We start from the raw sequence: 27,715 nt of genomic DNA on the forward strand, positions 1-27,715 counted from the left end.
ACATCCAGCAAAGCTGTGGAGGGAACGAAAGGAGCCCACATTCACGCTCCGCCACGGTGGGCACAGCAGCGGCGCAGCAGTCACCCCGAGGCCCGGCACCCCACGCCAGCCGCTGCAGCAGCCTCTGACGGCCCTGGGTGCCGGGGCGCTCCGGAGCCCGCCTCCGCTTCTGCCACGCCGTAGGTACCGGTAATTAATGCGCTACAGGCCCCGCCCTGAGGCGCGGCGGCCGCTGGGGCGGCCCGCCCGACTACAAGCCCCAGAATGTCCGGGGGGGGGGGGGGGGGCGGGAGGGGGCGTGTCGCGTATCGTTCAAATCTGCCAATGAGGGCGCGCGGGAGGCGTCACGTGAGCGGGGCGCGATTTCAAACGCCCTGACGGCAGCGCGGCGCTTCTTCGTGCCCGGTGGCCCCGCGGAGGTGAGCGGCGCCCGGCGGAGCCCAGCTGAGCCGTGGGGGCGGCTCCGCCCGGCTCGGGCCCCCGCGGTGCGATGTCCCGAGGTGTTCCCCCGAGGCCCGGCCGTGGAGGGGCCGTTGCGGCTGGAGCTCGCTGAGGCGGGCGGCCGGCCGGCCCGGGCGGCTCCTCGCCCCTTGCGGGGCTCCCCGCAGCTCGTGAGCGGCTCCGCGCGCCCGGGCGGCTTCTCCTCCCGCGGCTGTGGGGGTGTGCGTGCGTGGGGTCCCCTCGGCCCCGGCGGGCTCTGCCGAGCCGTCCCGTGCGGGACCGGCCCTGCTAGGCCCGGGCCTGCTCGGCCGGCGCTCGGCATTAACCCCTTCGCTCTGGCCCCGTCGCCTGAGGTACTCTTCGTGAGGGCCTCCTGGCTAATCTCTCGGCAAAGCCCCAGCGGGTCGCGGTAAGGTAGGGACGAATCGACAGCCGCTCACAGGGAGATCGTGTTTGGTGGGGTTCTGTCCGCAAGGGGAAGGCGCCGTCTCAAGCACAGCGCGCGTTCCCTCTGCAGAGCAGAGATGTGCTGGGTCTTGGTTGCGCCGGCCTCGAATGAGTGCTGTAAAAAGCTTTGGGTTTTTTAGCCTGTGGGGCAGCAGTGTTCTGCTGCGACTGCCTAGCTGAGCTGCCCGTTGCAGCGGTGCTCGTACAAGGAGTTCAGCTGCTGAACAGAGTTTGTGTTAAGGAATTTCAGAAACCCGAGGCATCGCTGCTGTGTTTGAAGGCTTTTCACAGAGGTTGAAGTGCTTTACATACACACAGTCTCAGGTAATTTGATAGCGCTTTTCAAGAGAAGATGGTGACACGTGTGACATCCCATAAACCATGCTTATGTGGCAGTCTCTAAACATGATATGCAAGAGTCTCCAAAGGGAATGTTTTCCTCCTTGCTAATTTGGCAGCATGATAAAATTCTGTGACCTTATTGGTTTATTTGGTGGTTTTTTTTTCCCCTAAGCCTACTGCATAGCTAATTCTCTATATTCCAGGCACTATGGACAAAGGAAAAGAAATGGCAGCACATTCCTCAAGTCATGTGATTGAACTAAAAATGGGTGTTTGCAGGAGCAACGGTAGGTGGAGAGCATGTTGGGGTATTCTCTACCTGGTGTATCTCTTATTAAAAGTTAAGACAGTTCAGAGCAGACACAACAGACCTACTGTACCTGCTTTGTATCTTGTTCTGTGTACTTGTTTCCTTGCATGGGTTGCTGTTGCCAGTCTCAGACTTAAAAGCCTCCTCAAGACCTTGTGGAGCACTGGTGCTAGAACATGTGTAATAGTGACATGAAGTCATCATCCTCTCTTCTATATATCTAATATGAGCTCCTCCCTTTTCCTTATCTGTCTGCTGTGGATTCAATCAATATTTGGTGTATGTATTAGCTAATAGGAAAACTAATCTCACTGGCTCCTGTTACTGTCCTGTGGTGGCCTCACCCGGAAAGAACTGACTGATAGGACAACTACATTGTCATATAGCTCTAGATTATATATCTTCTCTTTTCTTGATTGGATGCTGCTGATGCCCTTTCCCACAGCCAGGTCCTATGTTCCTATTATGGATGCTTAGAGATTAGTGTTGAGATCTTTCATGATATTTGGATATCTGTCACAATTATCATATTCACAGTTGTACCTTCAATTTCTGTGACCTAAACCATGTTTTTATTATTTTAATTATTTAAACTTGGGAGCTAAAACTTTGCCATCTGACTTCAGCTTCACCAAACTGGCAAAGCATGATGCAGTCATTTTTACTGCAAATCCCCACTGTGATGAAATCCTTGTTGTTATAGTTTCAGACTTTCCTCTTCTGACTGATGAAACATTTGATTTTGACCTTTCACTCTCTCCAGCAAGGTAAGTGAAGGGTCTGCAGGTAAGTACAACTTTACAATGGGCGCACGTAAGGTGCTGGGCTGACTTATTTTTCTTCATAGTGGGAATGAAGATGAAGTTTTTGTTGGACCTTTAGGACACAAAGAAAAATGTATTGCTGTCAATATTGAAGAAAAAAGAAATGCTGAACAAAAGAGCATGCCTGCATCTGATGTGGATCTCATGTGGAGCCCACTTACAGGAGATAAATTTGTGGAAATTTTCAAAGAAGCTCATTTGTTAGCACTGCAAATAGAGAATGGAAGCAAGAAGGTACAGACTAAAATAAGCCAGTCAGAAGAAGAATGGGAAAACAAGATTATAGAAAAATTTGTGGAGGACCCAAAGTTAAAATTGGAAATACTGAGAAACCAAAACGTAGAGGAAAGTCCCAGGACTGTTAAAAGGGAGACGTACTGTGTGCTGGACAGCCCAGCATGTCAGCTGCCACCTTGTTTTCATAAGGACTCAGATAAGCTTTTGTCAGATGACAAAACACATGCTCTTCATACTCCTTCAAACAGAAGCCCTGTTAAAATTCTTACATCTCCTACAAAAATTGCCAGTTCACCTCTGACACAAGAACAGAAAACTAAGGAAAGAAATATGAAGGCAACTGGCAAACTGCCACTGGCAAAACCGTCATGTACTCTTGGAAAAAGCAATTTGTTGACTACTGAAAAGGTAAAGACAGCTTCTGGGCAGCAATGATTTCTTTAAACACGGCCTTTGTGTGTTTTATGAATGCTTAAATTGTCCACAAGCTTTTATTTTTAAAAGTGAACTTTCTTCTGTTTCTCTACCTCATAAGACCCTTAGGCAGGAAACATTATATATAAAAAAGAAAAGTCAGGGCAGATACTGTGGTATAATAGCCAGCTAGTTTATCTGTTATGACAATGTAGAGCATTCACAGGCAACTTTCTTTTCTGTTGTATTCTGGTTTTGTGAATACCATCATTCCTAGCTTCTGTTTAAACACTGTTTTGTTGCTGGTAAAATTACTGCACTGTCCTTAGTGATGTAATGTGCAGCAATGGTTTTGTTTACTGTTAACCCTTGTCCATGGAGGGGGGAGGGAACCCACAATTATTTTAATAGGACAGGAAAATCTTTTAGCTCTAGCTCTGTCCACAACTTGTCTCAGTCATGAAAAGCTCTGATTAATGGCCTTATATTTAGGATGTGGCTATGTGACCAACTGAAAATGTATTCTAGGATAAGAAGGCAACAGTTGTGTTAGTGACCTGTGTGCACAAATCCCAGTCTCTACATAGAATATCTTCTGGATTTTATTGCTCTACACTTTATGGCTTAGGCCCCAGTACGTACTGCAGATTTTACTGAAAATGTGATATTGGCTCCCTGAGAACCATCACCTCTAGAAAATAGGGGACCCTTTGGCTCCTTTGTAGTATAAGTCTCTTCTTGATTTTGGGTGCTATAGGAAAAGTCACAGTCTTAATGCTTTAACAAGCCAAATTGTACCCCACTGTCCAGATAGGCAGGTTGGATGATGCAGTCTACTGTTGTAATGCCTCATTTTTTGGAAAGCTGGAGTAAAGCAGAAGAATATGCATTAAATGGAGATGTCATAGATGTAAGGAACAGCTGTTAAAGTATGTAGGTGGACAGGATCATATGAAATTTGTGCTGATGAATTGCTGTTGCAGCACTGTCCTTAAGTTGATGCCCAATATCTGGGTTCAAGCATGCTCTAGTACTTAAGAAATACACTCACTAGACTAAACTATATTAGTCTAAAGACTAAGGACTGATGGGATTCAAAGGCTTTTTCACTGACTGTTGTCTTGGTTTCTTAACAAAATCAATTTGTGTTAAAAAAAAAAAGCTTTATAGTGGTTTCTAAAAACACTAATAGCTTTTAAGATGTCACATTGAAATTTGCAGCCCAAACCAGGAAAACGTACTAGTATTTCAACAAAAAGAGACTTGAACAGCACGGGATCATCTGAAGATCTAATTTCTAATAAATCTAGTGCTGCTTCAGATGTCTTTGAGTCTTTGTTCACTGGCAGTTCCTCAGCACAAGACAAAGCCCTTCCTGCACCAACTAAGGTAATGGCAAGCATTCTTAATATGAAAATAACTTTTGTGATGCTCTGATAGAAAGAAAATACTTAAATTAGAAAGTCAACTATATTCAAGCTTTATTGTTGTGTATAATGGCTTTAAGGAAAAGTAGTATCTGTTCTGTAATTGCTGTTCCTGAATGTGTGTTGTTGGCTTAGAGCACAATGAATGTACTTAAAAGCAACTATAAATGCATTGGATTAACAAGCATTTCCTTTGTTTTTAAAGCACTAGCTGCAGGTAAGTGATCAGCAATTTTCTGTAAGAAAAAGTTTGGTTTTTTTTAATGTGTGTAGTTAACTATACCATATGGAAAGGTTGCTTGTATGAAGGTGGAATACCTATAGCTGTCAGGAGTTGTTTTGAAGCTTTGGACACATACTTCCACGCTGCATGCTGCTTCACCGAATCACAGAGTGGTTGAGTTTGGGAGGGACCTCTGGAGGCCAGCTTGCCCAACCCCCTGCTCAAGCAGGGCCACCCAGAGCCCATCATCCAGGACCATGTCCAGGCAGCTTTTGAATATCTCCAAGGGTGGAGACTCAACAGACTCTCCAGGCAACCTGTGCTTGGTGACCTTGAGTCTCATTAATCAAGGAAAGAAGTGTTTCCTGATGTTCAGAGGTAGAACCTCTTGTGTTTCAGCCTGTGCTCATTGCTTCTGGTCCTGTCACTGGGCACCACTGGATGCCTTCTTCAGGAACCACTGGAACCTTCCCTCAGATGGGAGATGCTTCAGTCTGTTAATTATCTTAGTGGCCCTTTGCTGGACTCTTTCCAGTAGCACCAAATTGCTCTCCTACTGGGGAGCCTGGAAGTGGACACAGATCTTCAGGTGCGGCCTCCCCCGTGGTGAGCAGAGGGGAAGGGTTGCCTCCCTCGGCCTGCTGGCAGCACTCCTCCTAATGCAGCCCAGGATACTGTTAGCATTCTTTGCTGCGTGGGCACATTGCTGGCTCACGTTCAGCTTGTCCACCAGCACTCCAAAGGGCCTTTCCTGCAAAGCTGCTTTCCAGCTGCTTGGTGCCCAGCATATACTGGTTCCTGGGGTTGCTCCTTTTATTCATTAATACCTTTAATTCCATACTCAAATCTGTGACAGAAATTAAAAAAACAGTCCGCCTCCTAGATCTGATGTTCCTGTTCTGTATAATAGCCCAGATATAATGAATGGCTTCTAAGAAAATTCACTTTTTAAACTGTAATCTGACGAAGGAGCTTCTCTATAACTTACAAATAAAAAGCTATAATACCAAGGAAAAGCATGGCAAAATAGTGTGTTAAATAGGCTTTTTTCTTTTGAATAAACTATGTTCTCAGACTCAGCCTGGCTTAAAGAAGATAACACATCTGAAACTTCCTGGTGTTGTCAATGGTGTCACAAGAAAGACTACTTCATCATCTTCATCATCAGTTTCCAGCATGAATTCAAGTCTGAATTCAAGTCTACCCATTTCTCCTGTAGGAAAAAATGGTAATTACTCTTACTATAGATTCGTGCCACAAATCAATTTTGGAAGTGGCTAAGCATGTCTTGGTCTGTGGGTTTAGATACGTTTTAATGGTGTCCAGTACATACAAGCAGTAAGAATTGTTCTGAATGGAGAATAAAATTTTGTAGGCTAGCCCAATAAATCCCTGTGGACTAAAGATAAATATTTGACTTCTTTCCTTTGTAAAAACCAGACTCGTGTAAGCCTGATGTCTATGTGCAAGGGTCTGACACAGCTAGCAAGTAAGCAATGCCTCAGGAAGCCTGTTCTTTTTGTACATGATCTTCTCTATTATAGCCAAATATATGAGGTTCTGGATGCTGTAAGCTTGTTTAACTTGAATTGGGGGGAAAAAAAAAAACCACCAAACCAACTGAAATATGGAAGGCAGGTGGAAGGCCTAGTTCCAAGTTCTGAGTTTCTGTAAGCCTAATAAATGGATGAGCTTTACTCAAGCAGATTGGAAAAAAAACTCTGGGGACCTAACTGAATACACCCAAGAGGCTTATACTATAACGAAGGCATCAGTTTGACCCTTTCAGTAAACGTCAAAGGATCAGGAAAACATCCTCCTAAAAATACTGACAGATGTAAGCAGCACAGATTTTGTCAATCTACCAAGATACCAGGTTACTGCAACTTTTTATTTTGTACTTTGTTTCTGGATTGATAATAATATATCAGTAAAAGTTAAAGCTTAAGAATTATTTTATATGATAAAACTGTCTAGTCAAGATTCATTCTATTAATGAAAGTAACCTACAGACTAAAAGTAAGAACCATACAGAAAACTGAGAAAAGCACTTGTGGGGTAGTTCAACCTATAGTGTTAATCAGTGTAACTTGAATTATTGCTGCCTTGAATGCCTGCTTAAGGGAACAGTGCTAATTGTACTGGGAGAAAATGTTGAAAATATAACTTGAATCTGCAAGCTCTTTTGGCATTCCTTGAAGAATTTTCTTTGACTTGTCTGCAGTAAGTCAGGAATTTGGTGAGGATACTTTCTAAAACACAAAATTGCTGGAGAATTTAGGGAGTAAGTTTTCAGTAGCTGTATGTGTTCTCCTTAAACTTGAGTTGTTTGAACATAAATTGAAATGCTGTAAGTTGCTGGCTTTCTTTCCTGTGTGAGTGTAATTATTCTGTTTAGTCAAAAACTTAGCAATAAGCAATGATTCAGAAGTGTAACTTTCTGTTTCAGGAAAAGCAAGCATGTCTTCAAAAGCTAGTGTGAGTGGCTCTAAGCTTTCATCTAGTACAAACAGGCTGGCCCTAATCAGACCTACCAGAGTCTCATCTCTGCAGGCTGCCAATACTGAGAAATCCAGGAAGCAAGCAAGATCAGCTAGTACTCCCAAAATACCTAGTGCAGTAAGCTTGGCTAAATCTTCAGCTTCTGCAACATCATCTGAGCCTGTAGGCAGTGGAATTCAGAGGCTGAGCTCTGTTCCCAGTCTGCAGAAGCTATGTCAGCAGAATAAAGATGGAAGTGCAACAAAAGGAAGCCGGTGTCCAAAGCCCAAGGCTAGAGTTTTGTCGGTTCCTACAAGCCTAACCAAGGTTCTGGTGAAGACTGGAGGTAAGTTCATACTTTGCATGACCTGTCTTCTAGCTTGGCTATTAAAAGCAAATGTTACCTCAAATGCTTTTTATTTGTTTCATTACACTTCTGTCCACCCTTGGAAGGAATTAATGTTTTAACAGATATCTTTCATTTATAAAAAAACGTGGATAGCAATTAACAACTTTTCTTTTTAGATACACCACCAGACAAATCAGCACCAAAAGCAACACCGTCTCTTGGATTAACATTTTGTGGCACACTTGGAAGGTAGGCCTTAACTGAAAATTTAATGTACTGAGGCTTACTTCTTAAAATACAACATGGTTGGGTGTTGCAACAATCTTAAAGTTCTAACGTCATTGTCTGGTCCCTTGAGACCCTCCAGGTTAGCTGTGTTAATGCCTGTTGGAACGGATTTAAAATAAAAAAAGTCAAACAGAACCAAAACCCAAAACTAAACCAAACAACACCCCCACTCTCTTCTGAAGAGGGTTTTCTTTGCAGTGCTAAATAGACTAGAGCCATTCATGAAAGAATTCTTATGAGGTAATGCCCTTACTATGCTGTGATTATCAACTTTAAAATTATTATTGTTCCCTTACTGACCAAAGGGAAATTGATTTCTGTTGTTTGGTAGAATAGTTTGAATAAAACTGTTTCTAGAAGCTGTTGCATAATGCATGTTCCTTTTTTAGTGCCATGGCAGTCAGCACTCCTATGAAAGCCTCAGGAGATGGGATCTTTCAGAAGTCTTGTTTTCCTGAGAGGTCTGTCTTCATGACTCCTGCCAGTCTGAAACGGTCTGGCTTACCTACACCTGTTCGTCGTATCTCAGGATTTCCAGCAGTTACTCCTAAAACCTCATCAAGAATGGCATTTTCTCCACATCCTACATCTGTTGACAAAAATTCCAGCTTTTCTACCAGAAAGACTCTTACAACTGGGTAAGACAGAAACCTCCATATATGAAATTCCTATTGTAAGCAAAATGCCTTTAAGTGAATTTTGATGACTTTCAGGTTCCAAGGATCTCTGCTAAATGTTAGAATAAAGCATTTAAATATAGATGCTATATAGGCCTAATAAAGATTTGTCTTGTGACTAGTTAAATACTATAAACCTTGCTGAGATGAGTCAATATCTAACGTTAACTTCCTATTAGAGATTATAATTCTTGTATTTCTTGAGCTAGCAGACAACTTAAGACTTGTATGTGATGTTCAGTCAGAACATCTGATGGAGGAAAGTAGCCAGTTAAAACACATATTACTCTTAACTTTGTTTTATACTGTTGCCAATGCTTCTGTAAAATTATATTTTGTTAAAGCATCAAAAAGCCAAGGATTTAGTTGACTGAACTTTAGTTTATTAGGTTTACCTCTGTTTCATTTGAAATAATTGCTTGCAGAATGGGTGAATCCTACACTGTTGCAAATTGTTTTCTGTGAAAATAATGTTGCTGCTTCATATTATCAGCCCAACATCTTCTCACAGATGCCATATATATGTATGCAGTCTTGGTTCATGGTTGGTAGAGATGAACATGATTAAAGCAGGAATGATTCATGGGTAGGAAACTCTTCCTATATGTCAGGTTACTTAGGGTAAATGTCCAAAATAGTCTTTTCTCTCAAGGAAGCTACTATCTTTCTACAATGACTTTATCATACTGATCAGATTACAACCCCCGGCCCTCCAGCTGGTGTCAGTGCTTCCTCTCAGCAGGGTCTGAAATGGGTTGCTCAGTGATATGCGATATCAGTACTTGTTTGCTAGTTGTTTTTTTAAAGTCTGAAAAAAACAAAGTCCCATGTGTTAAATTCAAGCTGCCTGTATATGTCCATTTCAGATTAAATTCATCATCATCCTGAAGTCATTAGCTCATTTTTTGCATGGGTAGGCTATAAATTTATTGCAGCATGAAATATCTTGTATTTTGCAGGTAACTAGCATACTTTTCGATGAAAACATGGGAAGCCTTTGGCCATTAAAACTTGGGGTAAAAAAGGAGAAAATGAGGTTAGGGCATTGGCTTGTCTGTCTTCAGTAGTTCATGTTGATTAAAGAACTCAATTATTGCCAATGCTCTTTTTCTCTAGTTCTAAACAGACAAAAGAGGGTAAGACACAGATATCTTCTTCAGATGATGATATATCTCCCCCACCTGTGCTACCTCTTGCACTTAACTTCTCACCAGAAAAAATTGCTACAGAAGTAGTAGTAGAAAATGAATTAAAAGAGGCTGAAGTACAAAATCAGCTGGCTCAAGAGAAACAAACTGAGGTAAGAAATGACAAGACACTTTTTACAGAACTAGTAAGTAAACTGCTTGAAAAGAAATTATTTTGAGATTGGTGATAAGTAGGAAAGCTACTTCAGTGCACATGAAGTTAAAACTCTAAGCGTGTGCACCCTCTAGTGCCTATTTTTAGCACTGAACATCTGTTCAGTGTTTCCACTAAGTTTGTTCCATCTCAAAGCTGAATGATCAAATACTTGCAGATTTTGTGTTAAACTTCCACTTCTGGATAAGTGCTGTGAAATCCTTGTGGCTTTGATTAGAAAAGCAGTGTCACAGGGCAGTTCCCATTGCTGCCATAAAGCCCTTCTGGGGGTAAAAAAATGCACTGCTGTAGCTAAATTCCTAAATCACCTAAATAACCTAACAGTAGTGCAAATCTGCATACGATGAGTGAGGATTACACCACCATGTAGCAGTAAACTTAGTTAAGTGTTACGTACTTGGTCCAGTGAATGCTTTTCCCCTTTCCCAAGAATCTACTGGCTTTGTGTGCAAAGCTGCACACCACAGGCGTTAAGGAGAAAGGACTGAGCTGGTAGTTCTGAAATATTAACCGGTCAAAGTGGCTGTTGATTTACAGATATTCAGGTGTAGAATAAGCTGTAGATTAATGACTTGATGTTATTGCATCAGTATTTTCCTTGTAAGCTTACTTGATGACATGAAGTATCTGTTAGAGAATTGCTTAGCACATGTATAGAGTCGTTCACCTGGACAAAAGCATAACTGAAGTTTGGAGTTCTACAGATTAGCTATTATGGCTAAATAATATTGCATAAAAATTGTAATTGAGTCATTTAAATATTAAGAGTTATTACTATTCTGTTTTAAATTTGACTTCACTCTGCTTTTAAGTGAAAATTTATTTTATGCCCCAAGGAGCTTTTTTGCTTTGTCTCACTGCATTTTCCCTATTTGTGATGGCAGAGCAAGAGCTGAGGTTTTTACACTGTGTGCAAGCAATCCTGCATGAAAAATACCCAACCTGTAAATTAAGGCTGTCCTGTGATTATTACGGCTGTATAAGCTAAACTGACTGCCTAAATGTGTTCATGAAGGAAGCATGGAGAACGGAGGGGAAAACCTGAACTACCTTTTTTGGTTTTTAAGGCCTTACTGGTAGATATTGGAGTAGACAAATCTCTCCTACACACTTTGGAATGTGAAAGTAGACCTCTGATTGACCTTTCTAATACTCCTGAAGTGAATAAGATTGCTCCTCTAAAGCCTACATTCTCAGGGCAGGTAAAGGTAAGTTATATTTAAGTCTTCTAGTGCAAATCTGCTAGCAGAAAAATTTCAGCTGGCTGCATATAGTCGTCTGCAGAGCAGCTCCACAATACTTCAATAATTATTTAATAATAGCTCAATATGATCTATATGATACTACATAGTGAGGTGCTTTTAAGAGAACAAAATGTTTAAAATCAAACAATATGCTCTAAACTAGAACTCAAGCAATCTGCAAATAGGAAAAGGAGGGTGATAGAGAAAGAGCTTAATGTTTAAAGCAGTTCTTAAGGAATTAAACTGTTCTGAAGCAGGAAGTGAATGCTGTCTCCAGTAGAGTAGGCATGATGACTCTTCTTTTCCTTTTCTTGCAAATTTTCAGCTCTTAGCAGCTGCTCATTTTCAGCAAAAAAGCATGTCTGTCTCCTGTTTAACTCCTCTCCTAATCCTCACTTGACAGATGTACATTGGAATCTACTTTAAATCTGACAAGCGTTTCTGGGCAAGTGGGTTTTCTGCATTAGTGGCTTGAAGGTAGATGCCTTTAGATATTGTCAGATGAATGGTGGTAACCATGAGGATGTAGCATTTGACATTAGATGTAGTTGGGATCAATTTAATACCAGGTCCTTCAAAGTATCTCAAAAGAGGGTCACAGCAGTCTGACTTCTGGGGGCGAGTTCAGAGGTGCTCTGCCCTGCCTGGATGACAGTGTCACTTCAATATGCATGGTAGTGACACACAGAAATGCCTGTTGGGCTTTTAAGGTGAGTACAGGCAATACTCACCTCGTGAGAAGTCTGTGCTTGTCAAAGAATGAGCTTAGATGGTTGAAAACCTGAACCTAAACGCTTGTATGGTGCTTACATCTGTCTTCTGGATACTAATAGGAATCCTAAACAAAAAAGTAGTACTTGAGAAGACTGTTAACAGAGATTATTGCTGGTAGTAGTTACTTACAACAGCTGACTCCAACAGCTAAATTTTATTGTTTTTCTTTCAGCTAATTGATTTGAGTTCACCTCTTATCACTCTGAGTCCCGATGTAAACAAAGAAAATCTGGATTCCCCTCTACTCAAGTTCTGAACTTGAATTGAAATGAAGAATTCTTGGCATCTGATCTTTAAAGTGTTTACATGTTATTCTTCACTCATAGTTTTTTTTGAAGATGGCTATAGCTTACCTGACAAACTGTGTTAACACAATAGAATTCTAACAGTCTTGATATAGTCAAACTGAGCCTGATTAATGGTTCCGTTCGTGGATGTGCTGCAATGGATGTATTTAAACTGTGTTGCTCTAAGGCAAAAAGGGATACTCTCCTTATTGTAAGCCTGTCTTTTTATTTCCTACCAATTGTCCTTTGATTCCTTATCCCCTAAGTGCAATGAAGATTTAATTGAAAATAAATGAGTTGTTCAACAAACTTGTACAAAATAGCAATCTTTTATTACAGGCTTTGGTTAGACTATTAGTGTTTCACTAACATGTTAAGATGTAGGTAAGGCTAGTGGACTTCAGGGTGGTTTTTCATACAAAGTGTAGCAAGTCTGGAAATAAATGTTTTAGTGTTGAATGCTAGTGAACAACACGAAGAGCAACAGCTGAATTTGTGTGATTCAAAGGAGAAAGCAACAGCTTGTTATTCCCAGATGGTTTAGTCTTAACATTTGAAGGTTAGACTTGAACTTTCTCAAAAAGTAGAAAAAATGCTTTCTTGCCTGAATTTGCCACACTTAGATAACACATGGAGATTTTTAAATACAGGGAGGTGAATGTAAAGAAAAATGCACAGTGTAGTAGCCCATAAATGTTGAAGCAACTAATCTGCCTTGGAGACTAGAGACTTCTGCCATGTCTGTACCAGCTTAATGTTTATGAAAGTTTAGCAAGAGATATATTTTCAGCTGCTTGTATTAATTCAAGAAGTGGTGGAAGCTGGCGGGTCTGAGTGTTTAAGTAGGAAGAAGTGTTCAGTGGGTCTGTCATACTGTGATGCTGAACAAGGCTGCTGCCTTGGCTTTATCTGAAGGCACTTGCCTATTCCTCAGTGCAGCTGCCTTTTCTGTGGTCATTGCAGTGTCAGACTCTGGGGGCCTTTGGATGGACTGTGAAGACTCTTCTGCATCAGAGGAAACACCCATGCTACCTCCCCCTGTCAAATATGAACCATAAAAATGTGAATTTTGTCTTGTCTGTGCTTGTTCCTGCTTTCCTTCTGTGCAAAGCAGGAAGGCTGCTTCTGAATTGCCTCTGATGAGCCATGTTCAAACCAGCTCCTCAACTAGCCTTTGGATAGGGGAACAAATGAGTTTGGTTGTATATTGCTAAATTGAAACAGAGGAAGATGTTTTTAAAAGAAAATGAACTTTTTTTTCTTATTAGTGACAATTTGTGGTTTCTTTTAAAAGAGGTAAATGGGTTTATGCCCTATGCTTCAGGGACTTGCAGGAGTGCCAAGCATTCTGTGCCCCTTGAGAGCTACATTTTCTGAATATTTATACACTTTTGCAATATATATCCAAAAGAATATACGGCATATGCACCCTCTAAATGTGGGTTTTGAGCACGACTGTGACCCCTTACAACCAACAACGAGCCATCTGCGTTGGAGCCCCCGGCCAGCTGAGCGATGCCTGACAGCGCCTCCCGTGGGCCCGGTCCCCGGCTGGAGCACCGCGAGTGCCGCCCGGGTCGCGCCCTTACCGGCGAGCTGGCGGCGGCCGCGGCCGCCTTCGCGGGGTGTCCCCGCCCGCCGCCGGAACCCCAGAGGCAGGACGCGTTTTCCCCCGAGCACCGTTGGGCGCCGCGCCGCCCGGCTGCGGGGCCGCCGGAAGTGGCCGTCGCGCGGGCGGAAGCGGTGGCGGGGAGGGAGGGGGACGATGCTGGCGGCGGGGCGGCGGGTGGCCTGCGCCGTCTCCGGCGGGGTGGACAGTGCTGTGGCCGCCCTGCTGCTGCGACGCCGAGGTGCGTGCGTGGGTGGGGAGAGCGGCGGGGCCGGGCGGCACCTCCCGGCCCGCTCTCGGCCCTCCGGCCCGGCTGCGCACCGCCACCCTGGCGGTGGGGCAGCCCCCCTCCGGGCAGAGCACCCCGGGGAGCCGGGGGCAGCAAGGAGGGAGCGGTAAAGGAAAGGATGGGAGGCACCGGGAGTTATGACCCGTCACCGCGGTGGGTTGCCGGAAGAGCTCGTTTTTACCTGAGGTGTTGGCTGTGGGAAAAAATACAGTAACTGCACTGTGAAGCTGAGCAGGATGTTTGCTTTGTACGGGACTGCTTGCACCTTCTGAAGGGAGCAGTCACTCAAGCAAGTCTTGAAAGACGCAGATTTGGGTCCAGGCTACAAGAATTTCACTTTGTAAGTCATTCTTACCTTCATTTCATAGGCTACCAGGTGACAGGTGTCTTTATGAAGAACTGGGACCCTCTGGACGAGCAAGGAGCTTGCTCCATTGACAGAGATTGCGAAGATGCTTACCGGGTTTGTCAGAAGCTTGACATTCCTTTTCACCAGGTTTCCTACGTAAAAGAATACTGGAATGAAGTATTCAGGTAGAAACACATTTAAAATAGATGGTCTTTCAGTATATTGGTGTAGTACCATGTTACTGTAAAAAGTAAGGATGGACAGGTAATGGGCAACAGCAATTTATTACAGTATTATTGGTGCTAAGAGAAAGTACTGGAGCCTGTTAAATATCAGAGGAATTACTTTTTCTCTTATTTGTATTTAAGATCAGCATTTATATGTTGGTTTTAATGCGTTTGTTATTTTTGAAATTGATAGGAGATTTCTCCCTAGTTATTACAAGCGTGTAGCAGTTGCTTTGTTGCAGCTCATTTCTCCTGCTTCCCACATACTGGCCCAACCTTACTGCAACTTCAGAAAAAACTATTTAATGGGGTGCTGTTATTGTCTGTGTGTGTCATTTATGCAGTGCATTTTCTGTTAATGTATACTGAATCCAGTTTACCACAAAGCGGTCATGAGCTAACCTTGCTTCTTCAAGCATAACAAATTTGAAACCGTTCTCTAAAGAGGGCATTCAGATTTTCTGTGAATTTGTTCCACTTTAAGGGAAGAAAGTTCTGCACAGAAAAGCTGAGAGGTTTTTTTGGGAGGCAGGAGAGGGGAACTATTGGTATAACAACATAATTTATCTTTTACGCACTCGACCTAAGTATGTAAAAGTTTTTCCCTGATCTTCGTCATCCCCCTTTAAGTAGTGCTGCTGTTGCCTTGTCTTAGGAATAGCCTAGTCGCACGACTTCTGCTTCATGTTGAAATGACATCAAGTTGAGCACTAAAATTTTGTACAGTTAGTGGGGAAAAGAGCCCTGTTCTGGGAAAGTTCACTCCGTTTTTCCCTCCTGGTGTGAGAGAATGGGTAAATGTTATCAAAATTCTTGAGGGGCGTGGGGTGTCTGTGAATCAATGATTGTATAAGATCAGCTTTTCTTTTGCTTCTCATCATGCCCAGTGTTCCCAAACAGTCTGCTGCAAGTGTCTTACTTTGTTTCGGAATCCTTTTTTCTTTACTGTCATCACTGACCTTGGATTTACTCCTCCTCTGGGCCTCTTTTTAAAGGGTTATTAATCAAAAAAACATCTTTTATCAAGAGAAGTATTCCAGGTCTTGTCTTCCCCATGCTTTGTGCAAAGTCTGTTTCAGATCTTGACATCGGAGAGAGGTTCAGTGGGCATCCTTCGTTGCCTTTTCTCTGGTTCTGTACTTTACTTGAAGTTCTGAACAATGTGAGCCTGGCTTTATGCTGTGTCTTTTATAAAGCTTCCAGCGTGCTCTTGCAGCATTTACAAAGGAGTATTGTGTTACTGTAAGAGTGCAGTGCTGAGCCAGGAAGAGGGAGTCAGCTCTGGGTAGGCCCAAGTGATTTAATTATTAGTATGAATTGTTGAATTCAGAACTACTGAATTAGACAAAATAAAAGATGTGTTGCTTTATTTTTTATTTATGAATGTAAGTATAACACAGCAAGGAAGCAGCATTTGATTATGTTTCAGAGGGTGGAAAGTAAAACCCAATACTGGGGTTGCTGGTGTTCTTTAAATCTGGTCTCTGCCCTCGGTTCCTGTTGCCTGCAGTGACTACTGAGGACAAGTAGAACAATGCAGCAGTCAGGCCGGTTGGTATCTCAGTGAGTCACTGTACGCTGGTTTACTTTTATTAGTTATTATTTCAGTGTTTTCAAGAAATAATGCTAAGCACTTTAATTACATGTGAGTGTAAAACTGCAATGTGACCTTGTGAAATTACTTAAATTTCTTGAAGGCAAAAGAAAAGACAGGAAAAAATCTCTCTGAAGTTAAAACCCATGACTGCTTCTGGTGGCATTATTGCAGATTATGTTGTCCATTCAGCTGAGACACAGCAACTCCGGGTGTGTACTCCACTGCACTGACACTTTGAAAAATTAAACAGGGTTGTTTAATTCTGAAAGTAAGTGTTTTGATGGGCGGGATGTGCACAGTGGGCAGCCGTGTCTCCCCTGAGGCAGTACTGACTTAATAAAACACGGTTACAAGATTGTGAGTGATCATTTGACCACGTCCTCAGTGTACTTTGGAGAAAATCCTCCAAACACTGTTTTTTACAGGTTAAAATCTAAGTGAATTTATTTCTTACATAAAACACTTAGTATGGCTGGGTCTCAAGCTCTCATGTTTAAAGAGGTCGTTTGGTCTTGGATAGTATTAGGCAGTGTTAATAATGTTGATGCACACTTGAATCTTTATTTTACAGTGACCTCTTAAAAGAGTATGAATTGGGAAGGACTCCTAATCCTGATATTGTCTGTAACAAGCACATCAAATTCAACCACTTTCTTCATTACGCGATGGATAACCTTGGTAAGGCATTTTCAAGTGTGTCAGTACAGAGTGTGTGCCATGTAAATGCTTCAGGGATATAAACTCTTGAAAAGGTGGGGAAAAACCATGAGTTCCTGTGTGTGCCTAAGTCACATATCTCTGTGGCAGCATTTCAATATCTGCAAAGTATTTGGTTTTAAGTTTGCTTTTCCATAATGGTTTGGGTTGGAAGGGACCTTTAAAGATCATCTAGTCCAACCCCCCTGCCATGGGCAGGGACATCTTCAACTAGATCAGGTTGCTCATATGTGGGAACAGATTTAATTCAAGACATAACTTCGACCTGACTGATAAGCTTTACATTCTTAGGTGGTCCTTAAAGTTGATGCTGATGAATAGTTTACATTATTTTAGTAGCAGGAGTATGATTATTGCCAGTATAAGACTTCTCTACAGGTTTTTTTCCTTCATTGCTTTTTGCTTTTCTTACTGGATGTTTATAATCCTGTTTTAAACTGGGAATTTCTTTGGGCTTTTTGTCTTGGTAGGAGCAGATGCAATTGCTACGGGGCATTATGCTAGGACCTCCCTAGAGGATGAGGAAGTGTTTCAACAGAAACATATTAAAAGACCACAAAGGCTTTTCAGAAACCGTTTTGAAGTTAGAAATAGTAAGTGGTTTCTTCATTTCATATTTCATCCTAGATAGGAAAGAGGAATTTAAACTATATTTGGTGTCACAGAATCAGGAAAGTTCGTTACCTTTCTCACAGTGATTGCCATTTCAATCCCAGCCTTTGTAGAAGGTTGATTGCGCAAAACGGGATTTACATTACTAAAAATTACCCTGACTAGTCAAGTATTACATTTTCTATTTTAAGAGTTCCAGTCCAGGTGTAAAGGTAAGAATAAGCATTTCAGTAATAGTCAACGTTCTGGAAGAGCTGTAATGTGGGTTAAGGAGACAGGCCTATCTTCTATACCCTGGAGAAGTATTTCAAGAAATTTTTATCAAGTATTTCCATGACTGACATAAAATTTTCTTTCTGAATGTTGCTTCTATTATAGGGAATGTATTTTAGGGAATGTATTCTTTGGCTATTCAGTGTGTAGTAGAGGTAGAATTCATCATGGGGATGTGCTTAAGCAGAATTTTAGAATTAATGCTTTGAAACATTAAGATTAGTAACATACTTCTTTACAGTAATTGGACTCTATATTCTTCCCCACTTCCATTTGTTTGTTCTGGACATAAAGGGGTTTATTTGTTTCTTTGTTGAAATTTTATTTTTGGAAAGTTGGAATGGCCCCAGCGGGACCAGTGGTCTGTGCTTGTGACAAGCTGTGGTTCACAGTTGTAGTGTTTTGTGATGCTCTAAACAGGCTTCCTGCCCTCTTGCCGAGATTTTGTGTTATTGGTTGTGACTGAACTATTGGCCTGTAGTTAGTGTTCGATTGAGTCAAGAAACACGTAAGCAGAGTTTTTACAACAGCAGGTCTGTTAGCTCCTAAAGAGAGTGGACAGAACATGACTGAAAAACTACACCAATTTTATTTCTTCTGGGCAATCAGGAGGCTTCATGTATTTTAAAGAAAAAGGTCAAACCCTCCTCTCTGAGCATTGGGAATACCTCTGCCGGTCGTTCAGATCGTTGATTTATAGCAGTGTGATTTCAGGGCAAAACTGAATGTCTTTTTTGAAGAACAGTGTACTCTCAGGTATTTCAATCTTCATTCTCTCTCACATGAAACAGGAAAGTTCTTTTGTTTTTCTTATTGTTGATATTCTTGCCAGTGACACAGGCAGTGTGTAATAGATGAGGCAATGTTAGACTTGGTAAGATTCTGCATTGTACAAAATCAGAATCTTTCTAGATATTTTTAGTGGTGAGAAAATACCCAAACACTTTCAGTTAGATTTTGAAAAACCTGAAAAATACTGTCTGTAACATGTGTTTGGAAATACTAAAACTGTTTGTTGTGAAATAAAATACTAAACGAAGTCGAACTACTAAAGGGGGTTGTGTTAAGATTCTTTGTGTTCTGCACTTCACAGCTGTGAAACTCCTTCAAGGGGCTGACCTCTTTAAGGACCAGACCTTCTTTCTAAGTCAGATCTCGCAGGATGCTTTGAGGAAAACCATTTTCCCTTTAGGGGATTTAACAAAAACTTTCGTGAAGAAGATAGCAGCAGAACATGGCCTTCATCATGTGTTAAAGAAAAAAGAGGCATGGTAACACTTAACTCTTCTGATTTGTATTTCTCTCTAAAATAGATTTTCCTGAACTTTTTGAACTTGAATATGTGACAACTGGTCTGTTTCTGGGCATCATAACAGAATAGGTTGGGAAGCAGTTTTATAGCTGTCTGCTTGCTTAAAAGTACTTTTGTGAGCTTGTGGTTAGTTGTGTACTTTAGCTTGCAGATAATTTGTCTGCCATTGTATCTCAGAAGAACTAGGGTGAAGGTGGATGTGTTATGATGCTGTGAGCCTTAAGGAGAGCATTCTGTATCACAGCAGGAGAGAGGCCTTTGGTATTTATTTTCCATAGCTTTTAGAGGCTTCCTCACGCTAATTGTTTTTTCAATATGTCTTTATAGAAATTGGATCATACTGTTTTTCCATAGTCTATTAAAAAAAAAGTTCTGTTTCTCTGAGAGCTAACACTTCATGACTTGATCCTACAAAAATGGTAATGCAAGCAGCAGTTGTATTGCTGATGCCGTCTTGATTGCTTTTAATGTTTACATTTGTCCACTGTAAATGGGTGCTTGAGGAATGTAGGTAGTAACTGAAAGGAAAAGGAAAACCTATTTGTTTTTGAAAGTTGTTTTTCAAGACATATAATATTACTATATAATTTGTTACTTTTGTACTTTAATCTGAAAGAGATTTCTGTTTTTAATATACATACAATATAGTTACCAAAGTTAATGTATTTATTTATTGAACATGTGTTCTATTTCTTATTTCTCTTCTGGGCTTACAGCTCTCGCTGATACTATACAGAATTAGTTTACCTATGTTGGAGCAGATATTGTGGTTTTGTTTATTTTATGAGATGCCTAGCATAGTTTGGCATACATAGTGGGGGAAAAATCCATCTTGGACAGATTATTAATAGGCATTATTTCAGATTTTTTCCTCTGCTTTATGGATTCAATGCCACTTCCTTTTCAGAGTATGGGAGTCTGTTTCATTGGTGAAAGAAACTTTGAAAATTTCCTTCTTGAGGTGAGCAGCATTAACTCTATGACAATCTTTTTGTTCTGCTCTGGTTTTCAGTAGTAATTTGTAACCTTGACTACCGAGAAATCCCCAACAGCTTGTGGCCCACACTAAGTAGCAGTGTCCCATCTCCCTGTGCGTCCCAAGCCTACCCAGAAGCTAACGCCAACAGCCTGTAGGAAGTCACTCTTCCACCAGCGACCAGTCAGTCTCTTTCTGTAGCAGGAGGAGTGTGTGAACTTTCACTCCTGTGCCTGCCAGGCTCTGGCAAGTGGTTGGGATGTGAGAGGGGCCAATGGCTGAATCCTGCTGTCCCCTGGCATAAGTGAGGATGGGGGAAGTGAAGCCCAGAATCACTGGTGCTGGGGACTGCCCTTCCTACTTCCCTCTCTAAAGCAGCATCAGGGAAGAGGCAGTAAGCTGCCTGGGCAGAGTTTGCTTCTTTAAAAGTTATTTTCCAACTTCAGAAGCATGTAGTGACCGAACCTGAAATATACGATGAGGTTTTTTTGGGCCATCTTGTGACTTAAACAATCTCTTCCTATTTGGTAGTATTTAGAACCTCAACCAGGTAACTTTGTTTCCATTGAAGATAAGAAGGTGATGGGAACACACAAAGGTAATTGGCTAACCCACCTTAATAACTGCTTTTAGATAAATGGAACAATACTGCTTATATTTGGAGGGACAAATTTTGTGAAATTCCAAACCAGTCTACAGGTTTTTCCCAGTTTGATAACTCCAATAATTGTGGAAAACTTGCTTTATACAATAGAGCCTTGAACTACAACTGATTCTCAATTTTGTTCCATGTTGCAAGAAGGCAAATGATAATTATTAGGGTTACCCTGGTGATACTAAGTGGTTGTTAATTTAATAACAAGCAACTGTTGTTCATTTAATTTTGTCAAAATGACTGTGCTTCAGTTCCAGATTCTTTAGTGCCTAAACTTTGCAAAAGAAATAACCGCACACCTCAGTGATGCGCAGTAGGACATCACCAAACATGGGCAGCTTACCTTTTCCTTTCCTTCTGTGTGTCCTTCCTTGGCTCTCCTCAGTTCTAGCTGCCAGAACTGGGTTCCACTCCCAAGTAATTTATGGAAGTAGGATGTTCTACTAGTACATAAAAGTAAGGGAAACTGGTAAGACTGAGTGGTAGCAAAACTGCAAATTGAAGCTGAAATAAAGAAATGTTTGTCTTCTATAAACCCTAAGAATACCATAATTGAAACTGATTAGTTTGAAATAATGTGCTTCAGGTACAGATAAAAAATTTCAAGGAGAGGTTAGTTTAGTTTGTGATTGGCACACTTCTCCAGGGCAACTTGGTTCATTGTTCGTTGTTTAGTAGTAAAGTTTCCAGTAAATTGTTTTAACATATTTTTCTGAAAGCAAAAGATTAAAAGTTGCTAGCAGCATTACAATTTCTTATTTCTTTAGGTTGGTTCCTCTACACAATAGGCCAGAGGGCTAGGCTAGCAGGCCTGAAGGATGCTTGGTTCGTTGTAGACAAAGATGTCCGCACTGGAGATGTCTTTGTGGTAAGTTAATTAACACTGGTATTGCAAATGACTAATGCAAACATTTTATGACTCCTGCTGTATGGAATGTGATTCTAACCTGGACAGGGTTCTTGGCTTTCCTCTTGGGGGAAACAAGAATCAACTAGTGCAGCATCAGCAGATTTGAAACATCTTGTCCAAACTGGCTTTTCTTGGGTAGAAAATTGGTTTAGATTTTGTCATAGACCTTTTCTAGACAAAGGGCAAATACTGAAAAGAATCATATAAAATGTGTATTATCTTATTTTACTACGTATTGCTACTTTCTTTTTCTAGTAAAAGAAGTAGTAGCCAGTAATACAGTTCTATCATTTTGAAAACTGAGGCACAATATGTATGATACTGCAAATAATGAGTGTGTTAATGACTAATCACAAGAGATGACTGGGAGTTCTGCAGCTTGCTAGCGTTGTCAGTTTCTTGCTGTTCATGCAGCTGTTATTCTTATTTGATACTGATGTGATTATAATGAGGTGTTCTGCTACTTGTTGATGTGCCTGGGGGAGGAAATTTCATAATCAAAATGAGAGTTGAGAGGAAACAGGCAGGACCACTAAGAAATTTTTATATGCCCTACAGTGAGGTGGTGCATGTGCAACGCCTTTGCTGGGGAGGTGTTGAGTTGGGAAATTGGAGAAGAGGGAGGTAGCATCTTGTTTAGGTAGGATAAGGAGGACAGTAGATGTCTGAACTTAGTCTAAAGAAGGCAGAAACATGATTGGAGGAAAAAGAATACAAGCAGTGACATGACTGAGATGCAGATGACTGACAAATAATTCAGGCTTGCTTTAGCCTATTTTTTTTCATTAAAGGCTTCCACCTGGAAGCTGATTAAGTGCTAATAAATGTGTGCTTTCTTACTTTGCCTTCCTTTTGATATGGCTTGATTCTTCTTCTATATTTCATGCTTTACTTTACAAGTTACACACCCTCTGGCAAAAACATCAGCATTAAATAAACGTTGTATTTTAAGGCACCATCAACAGATCACCCTGCTCTGTACAGAGACCTGTTGCGGACAAACCGAGTGCATTGGATAGCAGAGGAGCCTCCTGCAGAGCTTATTAGAGATAAAATGATGGAATGTCATTTCAGGTTTCAGCACCAGATGACACTGGGTAATCAAACCTTGTTTTGTTTTTTGTTTTACTGAGTTTGTGAAACTGTGGTAGTATGTTCAGTGTCATTTTGCGAAATAGTTGAAATGTTTTGGCTTGCCTTTCTGTTTCTATAGTGTCTGCATAAAACAATTCTGTGTAGTAGTATCTTGACTTAGATCTGCTTAACTTAGTGATGAAGGTTTTTCATTTTTACTGGGAATATAAGGATTAACTGGCAGATGTTTGGCCATTTTTCTGCTCTAGTGCCTTGTGTGCTGACTCTAAACCAAGATGGGAGTGTGTGGGTGACACTAGTGAAGCCAACAAGAGCTATCACCCCTGGGCAGGTAAATTATTAGAAGTGATTTTCTTTCCTTTTTTTCGTGTTTTGGCTTATCTGGCTGTCGTTGTTCAGCCCCAGTTGGCAACTAAACACCACGCAGCCGCTCGCTCGCTCCCCCCACCCCTGTGGGACGGGGGAGACAATCGGAAGACCAAAAGCAAAAAAAAAACAACTTGGGGGTTGAGATAAGAACAGTTTAGTAATTAAAATAAAAGAATAATAATGATTATGATAATAATAATAATAATGATAATATAATAAAAAGAAAAAGGGAAAAAGGAAAAAAACACAACCACAAATGATACAACCGCTCACCACCTGCTGACCGACGCTGCCCATCCCCGAGCCGCGATTGCTCCCCCCTCCCCCAGCCAGCTCCTCCCAGTTAACATACTGGGCATAACGTTACATGATATGGAATATCCCTTTGGTCAGTTTGGATCAGCTCTCTTAGCTGTGTCCCCTCCCCTCCCGGCCTCTTGTGCACCCAGCAGAGCATGGGAAGCTGGAAAAGCCCTTGACTAGTGCAAGCACTACCCAGCAACAACCAAAGCATCTGTGTGTTATCAACATTGTTTTCATACTAAGTCCAAAGCACAGCAGTGTTCCAGCTGCAGTGAAGAAAATTCACTCTATCCCAGCTGAAACCATGACACTGGCTAAAAAAACAGTACTGTTTTTATTAGCTGAGGCAAAATAGTTAATTTATTTGCATGTGAGAGCAGTTAGCTCTATATTGACAATTCATCAACTGTTTTGAAGGATTGTTTCTAGTTTTCAGTGGTCTGGGAAACTGGATTACAAGTTTTAGAAATACATGAAAACATCTCTGGTAATCAATTGTATTTGCAGAAATGGAATCTGTTGTTGTGTTCAAGAAATAGATTTAAATAGGCATTAGTTTGGTAATTGGCTGCTTAGTATGGTTTTAGTGTTCAAATTTGTTTAGTGAGGATGTCTGTCCAGTGCATTTCATTGTCCCAGAACAGTACTAAGAAAAGGTATTGTGTAGTGATGCCTTTTAACATTGCTAATATAAAGATACTCCATCGCATCGTAAACCAGCAGTTCTCATTTTCTGCATGCCCTCTCCCAGCATACGTTCCACCCTCCCTCTCGCTCCCCGAAACTTGGGGGCCTGTGGGACACATCAGGAGGGAGATTGAGAGTTGTTTGTGATGGAGAGAGGGATACACTTATAAGAGAAGTGAGCTGAGCTGAGAAGACTCCAGCCAGAGCTGATGATAGGCATGAGAAGCCCCAGACTACCAGGAGCTGCTGGGCCTGTAGCTGGGCTCTTTACTGCAAGGTAATAAGACAAGGCTGGAAGGTCCGTGCTCCTCCTGTCCTTCAAGAACCTGCTGAGCACATCAGGGAGCCCCAGTCGCTTCCTTCCAGATGGTCTGCTCCAGTAGTCCTTGGTCCCCTTCCTGTTTTGAGAAGTGCCACTATAGCCTGGAGGTCCAGTGAAAATGCAGATGTTATGCACAATCCATTCCACCTCAATAACTGAACAGGTTTGAGATAATCTTGTAGAAGTTCATGATGGAATTTCCACCAACGTGTTTATATTTACACTCATATGAGCCAAAGAATCCCTTGCATTTTTTATTCTTTTTTTAAAAAAAAGATTTAGAACAAATATAAGTAAATACACTCACTGTCCAGCAGGTCTTGCACGGCCTGCAGTGGCTCACCATGCCGTTTGCAGCTGCTGAAAAGATTCTCCCTGTGGTTATGTCCTAGTTTGCCGTGTTCTACAAGGGTGACGAGTGCTTGGGCAGCGGGAAGATCCTAAGGATGGGCCCATCGGTGTATACCATGCAACAGGGCAAAAACCGAGAGGAGGGTCCAAAGAAGGAAGAGATTGACAAGTTAGATCCGGCAACATAACACCTGGGTTTGTTTATTGAAGGACTTTGGAGAATTTGCTGCCTGAGAATAATAAAAACAATAATAGATGTTTTTTGTTGATCCGTATGTTCTAAAGGTCAGTTGACCATCAAGTCCCAGCTCTTGACTGTTAGCACTGAACAAATTGAAAACTAAGGCCAGTTTGGTACAATTTTACTGGACTGGATGGTGATACCTATGTTAATACATATCAAGGGATGTCTTAAAGTTGTTCTGTAATAGTAGTTACACATACAAGAATTTTAATGTAAAAATCGTGTCTAAAATCATAAATATCTTTTATGCATAAGTGAAATATTTTTTTTCTTACTTGAAGATACCTGTCCCTAGGTAAAGTACATACGTTGTTTTACAGTAAATGTATGGTTGTGCTTTTGTCTGAGAAAGGGATGAATAATATTTAAGTTCAGCATTTTGAATGAACTACAAGCATCAGATATTTTTCATTTTATATAGTTTTATAAGAAGTGCTTCAGATTTTTAAGCTGTGTTAAGTAGTGGTTTCAGATGTTTACATAACTAAGAATTACAAATCTAGGGGCTTAAAACAGTCTTGATGGTTAAATTTTTTCACACAACTGACTAATTCTTTGTTAACTGCTGAGGGCAGAGGCTGTTTGGTTTGTCTCCTGGAGAAGAGAATGCATTGTGCTTCAAAAAATGCAAACTCGTATGCATTTCCTTATTAGGTAGCTAACTTAATGGAGACCTTGCCATATGTCAAAATGGAGTGGTATCAGGAAGAGCTGAATTACCCCTGTCCAAATTATCTACGTTTATAAGGATTGGGTGCATACTGAGGACACCCTAAGCTTAGAATAAAACTTTATTACAGCAAGTCAACAAAAATTAATTCCTGTCTTTCAACATGGTAACTGTCCCTAAAGTACAGCTGTGCAGGAGCAGGACTTTCCAGATGGGTGTAGAATTTTGAGATTTGCATCCAGTTTGGGCCGTAGGGAAGCTGTACTGTGAATAGATCTTTTCAGGAGATCTGAAGGCTTGGATTACATGTATGTCCTTTTCTGTTGTCTTAGTATCTTCTAAGAATTCCATTTATTTCTTCTGATAAGAAAAGTAAAAGGTAGTCTCTTTTCTTCAAAGTGTGGAAGTAAAAGGGGGAGGAAGACACTTCAGTGTCTACCTGCTCGTCTGGTAAAGTTAAACACACAGTTCAGGGAGCCCTAAGGAAGAAACCTAGGCTGTTAGATTCTTACGTATTTTTTTAACACTACAGTAGATCTGCTTGAGAGGGGAAGAAAGCCATCCTTTTTCACCAGTGCCAAAATCAGTTCAATTTAATAGTGTGTCTTCAGAGTGTCTATCCATGTGCAGGCTAACTAAAGACTACTCATGTTCCACCTCAACTCCTGATTTGTGTTAGGTTAGTTGTGTTATGGGTTCTGGTCATGACTTCTGTTTTCCTAATGCTTTCCTTACCTTTTCTGAAACTTTGCCTTTGCAAAATGTGGAATTAATTACTAAGGAGTTAATGTTCCACATTGTCCTCATCTGAGTTTTCCATTAAACGTCCCAATTAAAATCTTCACAAATGTTTTGTCTTGTACTAGTGTGGTTTTTATTATTACTTCATCTCACAACACTCTCAGGTATGTTTGTTGTTTGATACTGTACTGATAGAGGTAGGTTCAACTGTGAGGGCATCAAAAAGGACATAGCCATTTCTATGTCTTCAAAATTCACTTTCTTTTAAAATTCACAGAATTGCAGAGGTTGGCAAGGACCTCTGGAGATCATCTAGTCCGACTCCGCTGCTCAAAGCAGGGGCAGCTAAAGCAGGTTGCTCAATGCTTTGTTGTCATGTTTTGAATATCTCCAAGGGCAGAGACTCCGCAACCTGCCCTGATAAGATCTCCCTGAGCCTTCTCAAGGCTGAACAGCCTTCTCTCAGCTTCTCCCTGTATGACAGATGCTCAATTACCCCCTCATCAGCTCTTCCGTATCTGTGTCAGGAAGTTATCAGTACTCTAGAGACCTCCTGGACTACTTGTGCCTAATGTGTTCTCCCTCCCTCAGGTATCAGAGTGGCTTAAGTCCTCCATGAGGACAAGGGCCTGCAAACACGAGGCTTCTTCCAGTTGTTTTTCTTCCCGATCACACAGTCAGTAGCAGACACCTGCAGCAATGTTACCCATGTAGGTTGCCCCTCTGATCCTAACCCACATGCTCTCAGCTGCCTCGTTGCCCACCCCCAGCCAGAGCTCCATGCGGTCCTGCGGCTCCCTCACATCCAGGATGACTTCCCAACCTCCCCTTCCCGTTCCATCATTCTCAGAGATCCTGTACGCATCCACGGCAGCACTTTGGCTGTGTGACCTGTCCCACCATGCCTTCATGATCCCAGTGCGATCAGCCCATGCAGCTGCTCACAGACTTCTAACTCCTCTTGCATGTTGCCCGTGCTGCATGTGTAGTGTATGGGCACTTCGGAGGGGCATCTAGAGAGGCCTGACCTGCCTGTTACGTTTTCAAGATCCTGCCTGGATCACCCCACCACCTTAGCTTGCCAACCCAGTCCACCAGTGGGTCTCCCCATACCATCCCATCCTGGATTTAAGTGCCTGGTGAGCAGCAAACCTCCCCGGACACCAGGTCGGGTCAGCAACTGGAACTTCTGTCCCCTGTGTTAGGGGTGTCTTGCTGTTGTCACTCTTGCCTGTCTCTCCTGTACAGTGGTGGGTTTGGGCCGTAAAGGCTGCAGGGTT

The 27,715-nt window shown here is 41.7% G+C and overlaps 2 protein-coding genes across 6 annotated transcripts; both read left to right on the plus strand.

The window, feature by feature from the left end:
* Nucleotides 1–333: 333 nt before the first annotated feature.
* GTSE1 (G2 and S-phase expressed 1) lies at nucleotides 334–12,447 on the plus strand. 3 transcript variants are annotated; one of them, XM_064445432.1, is made up of 12 exons: nucleotides 334–419; nucleotides 1,434–1,517; nucleotides 2,244–2,307; nucleotides 2,388–3,009; nucleotides 4,237–4,404; nucleotides 5,740–5,893; nucleotides 7,115–7,492; nucleotides 7,672–7,744; nucleotides 8,173–8,421; nucleotides 9,577–9,760; nucleotides 10,890–11,030; nucleotides 12,013–12,447. In XM_064445432.1, the coding sequence occupies exons 2-12, from the start codon at nucleotides 1,439–1,441 to the stop codon at nucleotides 12,094–12,096; spliced, it is 2,196 nt and encodes a 731-aa protein (XP_064301502.1). In that variant the 5' UTR covers nucleotides 334–419; nucleotides 1,434–1,438; the 3' UTR covers nucleotides 12,097–12,447. The 3 variants fall into 3 exon arrangements, with proteins under 3 accessions (XP_064301502.1, XP_064301509.1, XP_064301505.1); XM_064445435.1 differs by lacking the exon at nucleotides 334–419 and adding an exon at nucleotides 433–794; XM_064445439.1 differs by lacking the exons at nucleotides 9,577–9,760; nucleotides 10,890–11,030; nucleotides 12,013–12,447 and adding an exon at nucleotides 9,420–9,570.
* Nucleotides 12,448–13,849: 1,402 nt separating this feature from the next.
* TRMU (tRNA mitochondrial 2-thiouridylase) lies at nucleotides 13,850–26,547 on the plus strand. 3 transcript variants are annotated; one of them, XM_064445444.1, is made up of 11 exons: nucleotides 13,850–13,977; nucleotides 14,394–14,559; nucleotides 16,770–16,876; nucleotides 17,386–17,508; nucleotides 18,894–19,066; nucleotides 20,020–20,073; nucleotides 20,620–20,686; nucleotides 21,511–21,611; nucleotides 22,606–22,750; nucleotides 22,997–23,079; nucleotides 24,822–26,547. In XM_064445444.1, the coding sequence occupies exons 1-11, from the start codon at nucleotides 13,893–13,895 to the stop codon at nucleotides 24,966–24,968; spliced, it is 1,251 nt and encodes a 416-aa protein (XP_064301514.1). In that variant the 5' UTR covers nucleotides 13,850–13,892; the 3' UTR covers nucleotides 24,969–26,547. The 3 variants fall into 3 exon arrangements, with proteins under 3 accessions (XP_064301514.1, XP_064301519.1, XP_064301521.1); XM_064445449.1 differs by lacking the exon at nucleotides 22,997–23,079; XM_064445451.1 differs by lacking the exons at nucleotides 13,850–13,977; nucleotides 14,394–14,559 and adding an exon at nucleotides 14,617–16,407.
* The last annotated feature ends 1,168 nt before the right edge of the window (nucleotides 26,548–27,715 follow it).

The sequence above is a fragment of the Phalacrocorax carbo genome, chromosome 1 (genome assembly GCF_963921805.1).
Source record: "Phalacrocorax carbo chromosome 1, bPhaCar2.1, whole genome shotgun sequence".
In the NCBI taxonomy this organism is placed as follows: domain Eukaryota; kingdom Metazoa; phylum Chordata; class Aves; order Suliformes; family Phalacrocoracidae; genus Phalacrocorax; species Phalacrocorax carbo.

What these genes read in the sequence shown, in the direction of transcription:
- TRMU (XM_064445444.1), top strand. Translation starts at nt 13,893, where the DNA reads ATGCTGGCGGCGGGGCGGCGGGTGGCCTGCGCCGTCTCCGGCGGGGTG. An exon ending in TTACGCGATGGATAACCTTG is followed by an intron (nt 16,877 to 17,385) that starts GTAAGGCATTTT and finishes TTGTCTTGGTAG; the next exon opens with GAGCAGATGCAATTGCTACG. An exon ending in TCAGCACCAGATGACACTGG is followed by an intron (nt 22,751 to 22,996) that starts GTAATCAAACCT and finishes TTTCTGCTCTAG; the next exon opens with TGCCTTGTGTGCTGACTCTA.
- GTSE1 (XM_064445432.1), top strand. Translation starts at nt 1,439, where the DNA reads ATGGACAAAGGAAAAGAAATGGCAGCACATTCCTCAAGTCATGTGATT. An exon ending in GGGTGTTTGCAGGAGCAACG is followed by an intron (nt 1,518 to 2,243) that starts GTAGGTGGAGAG and finishes TTGTTGTTATAG; the next exon opens with TTTCAGACTTTCCTCTTCTG. An exon ending in ATTTGTTGACTACTGAAAAG is followed by an intron (nt 3,010 to 4,236) that starts GTAAAGACAGCT and finishes TGAAATTTGCAG; the next exon opens with CCCAAACCAGGAAAACGTAC.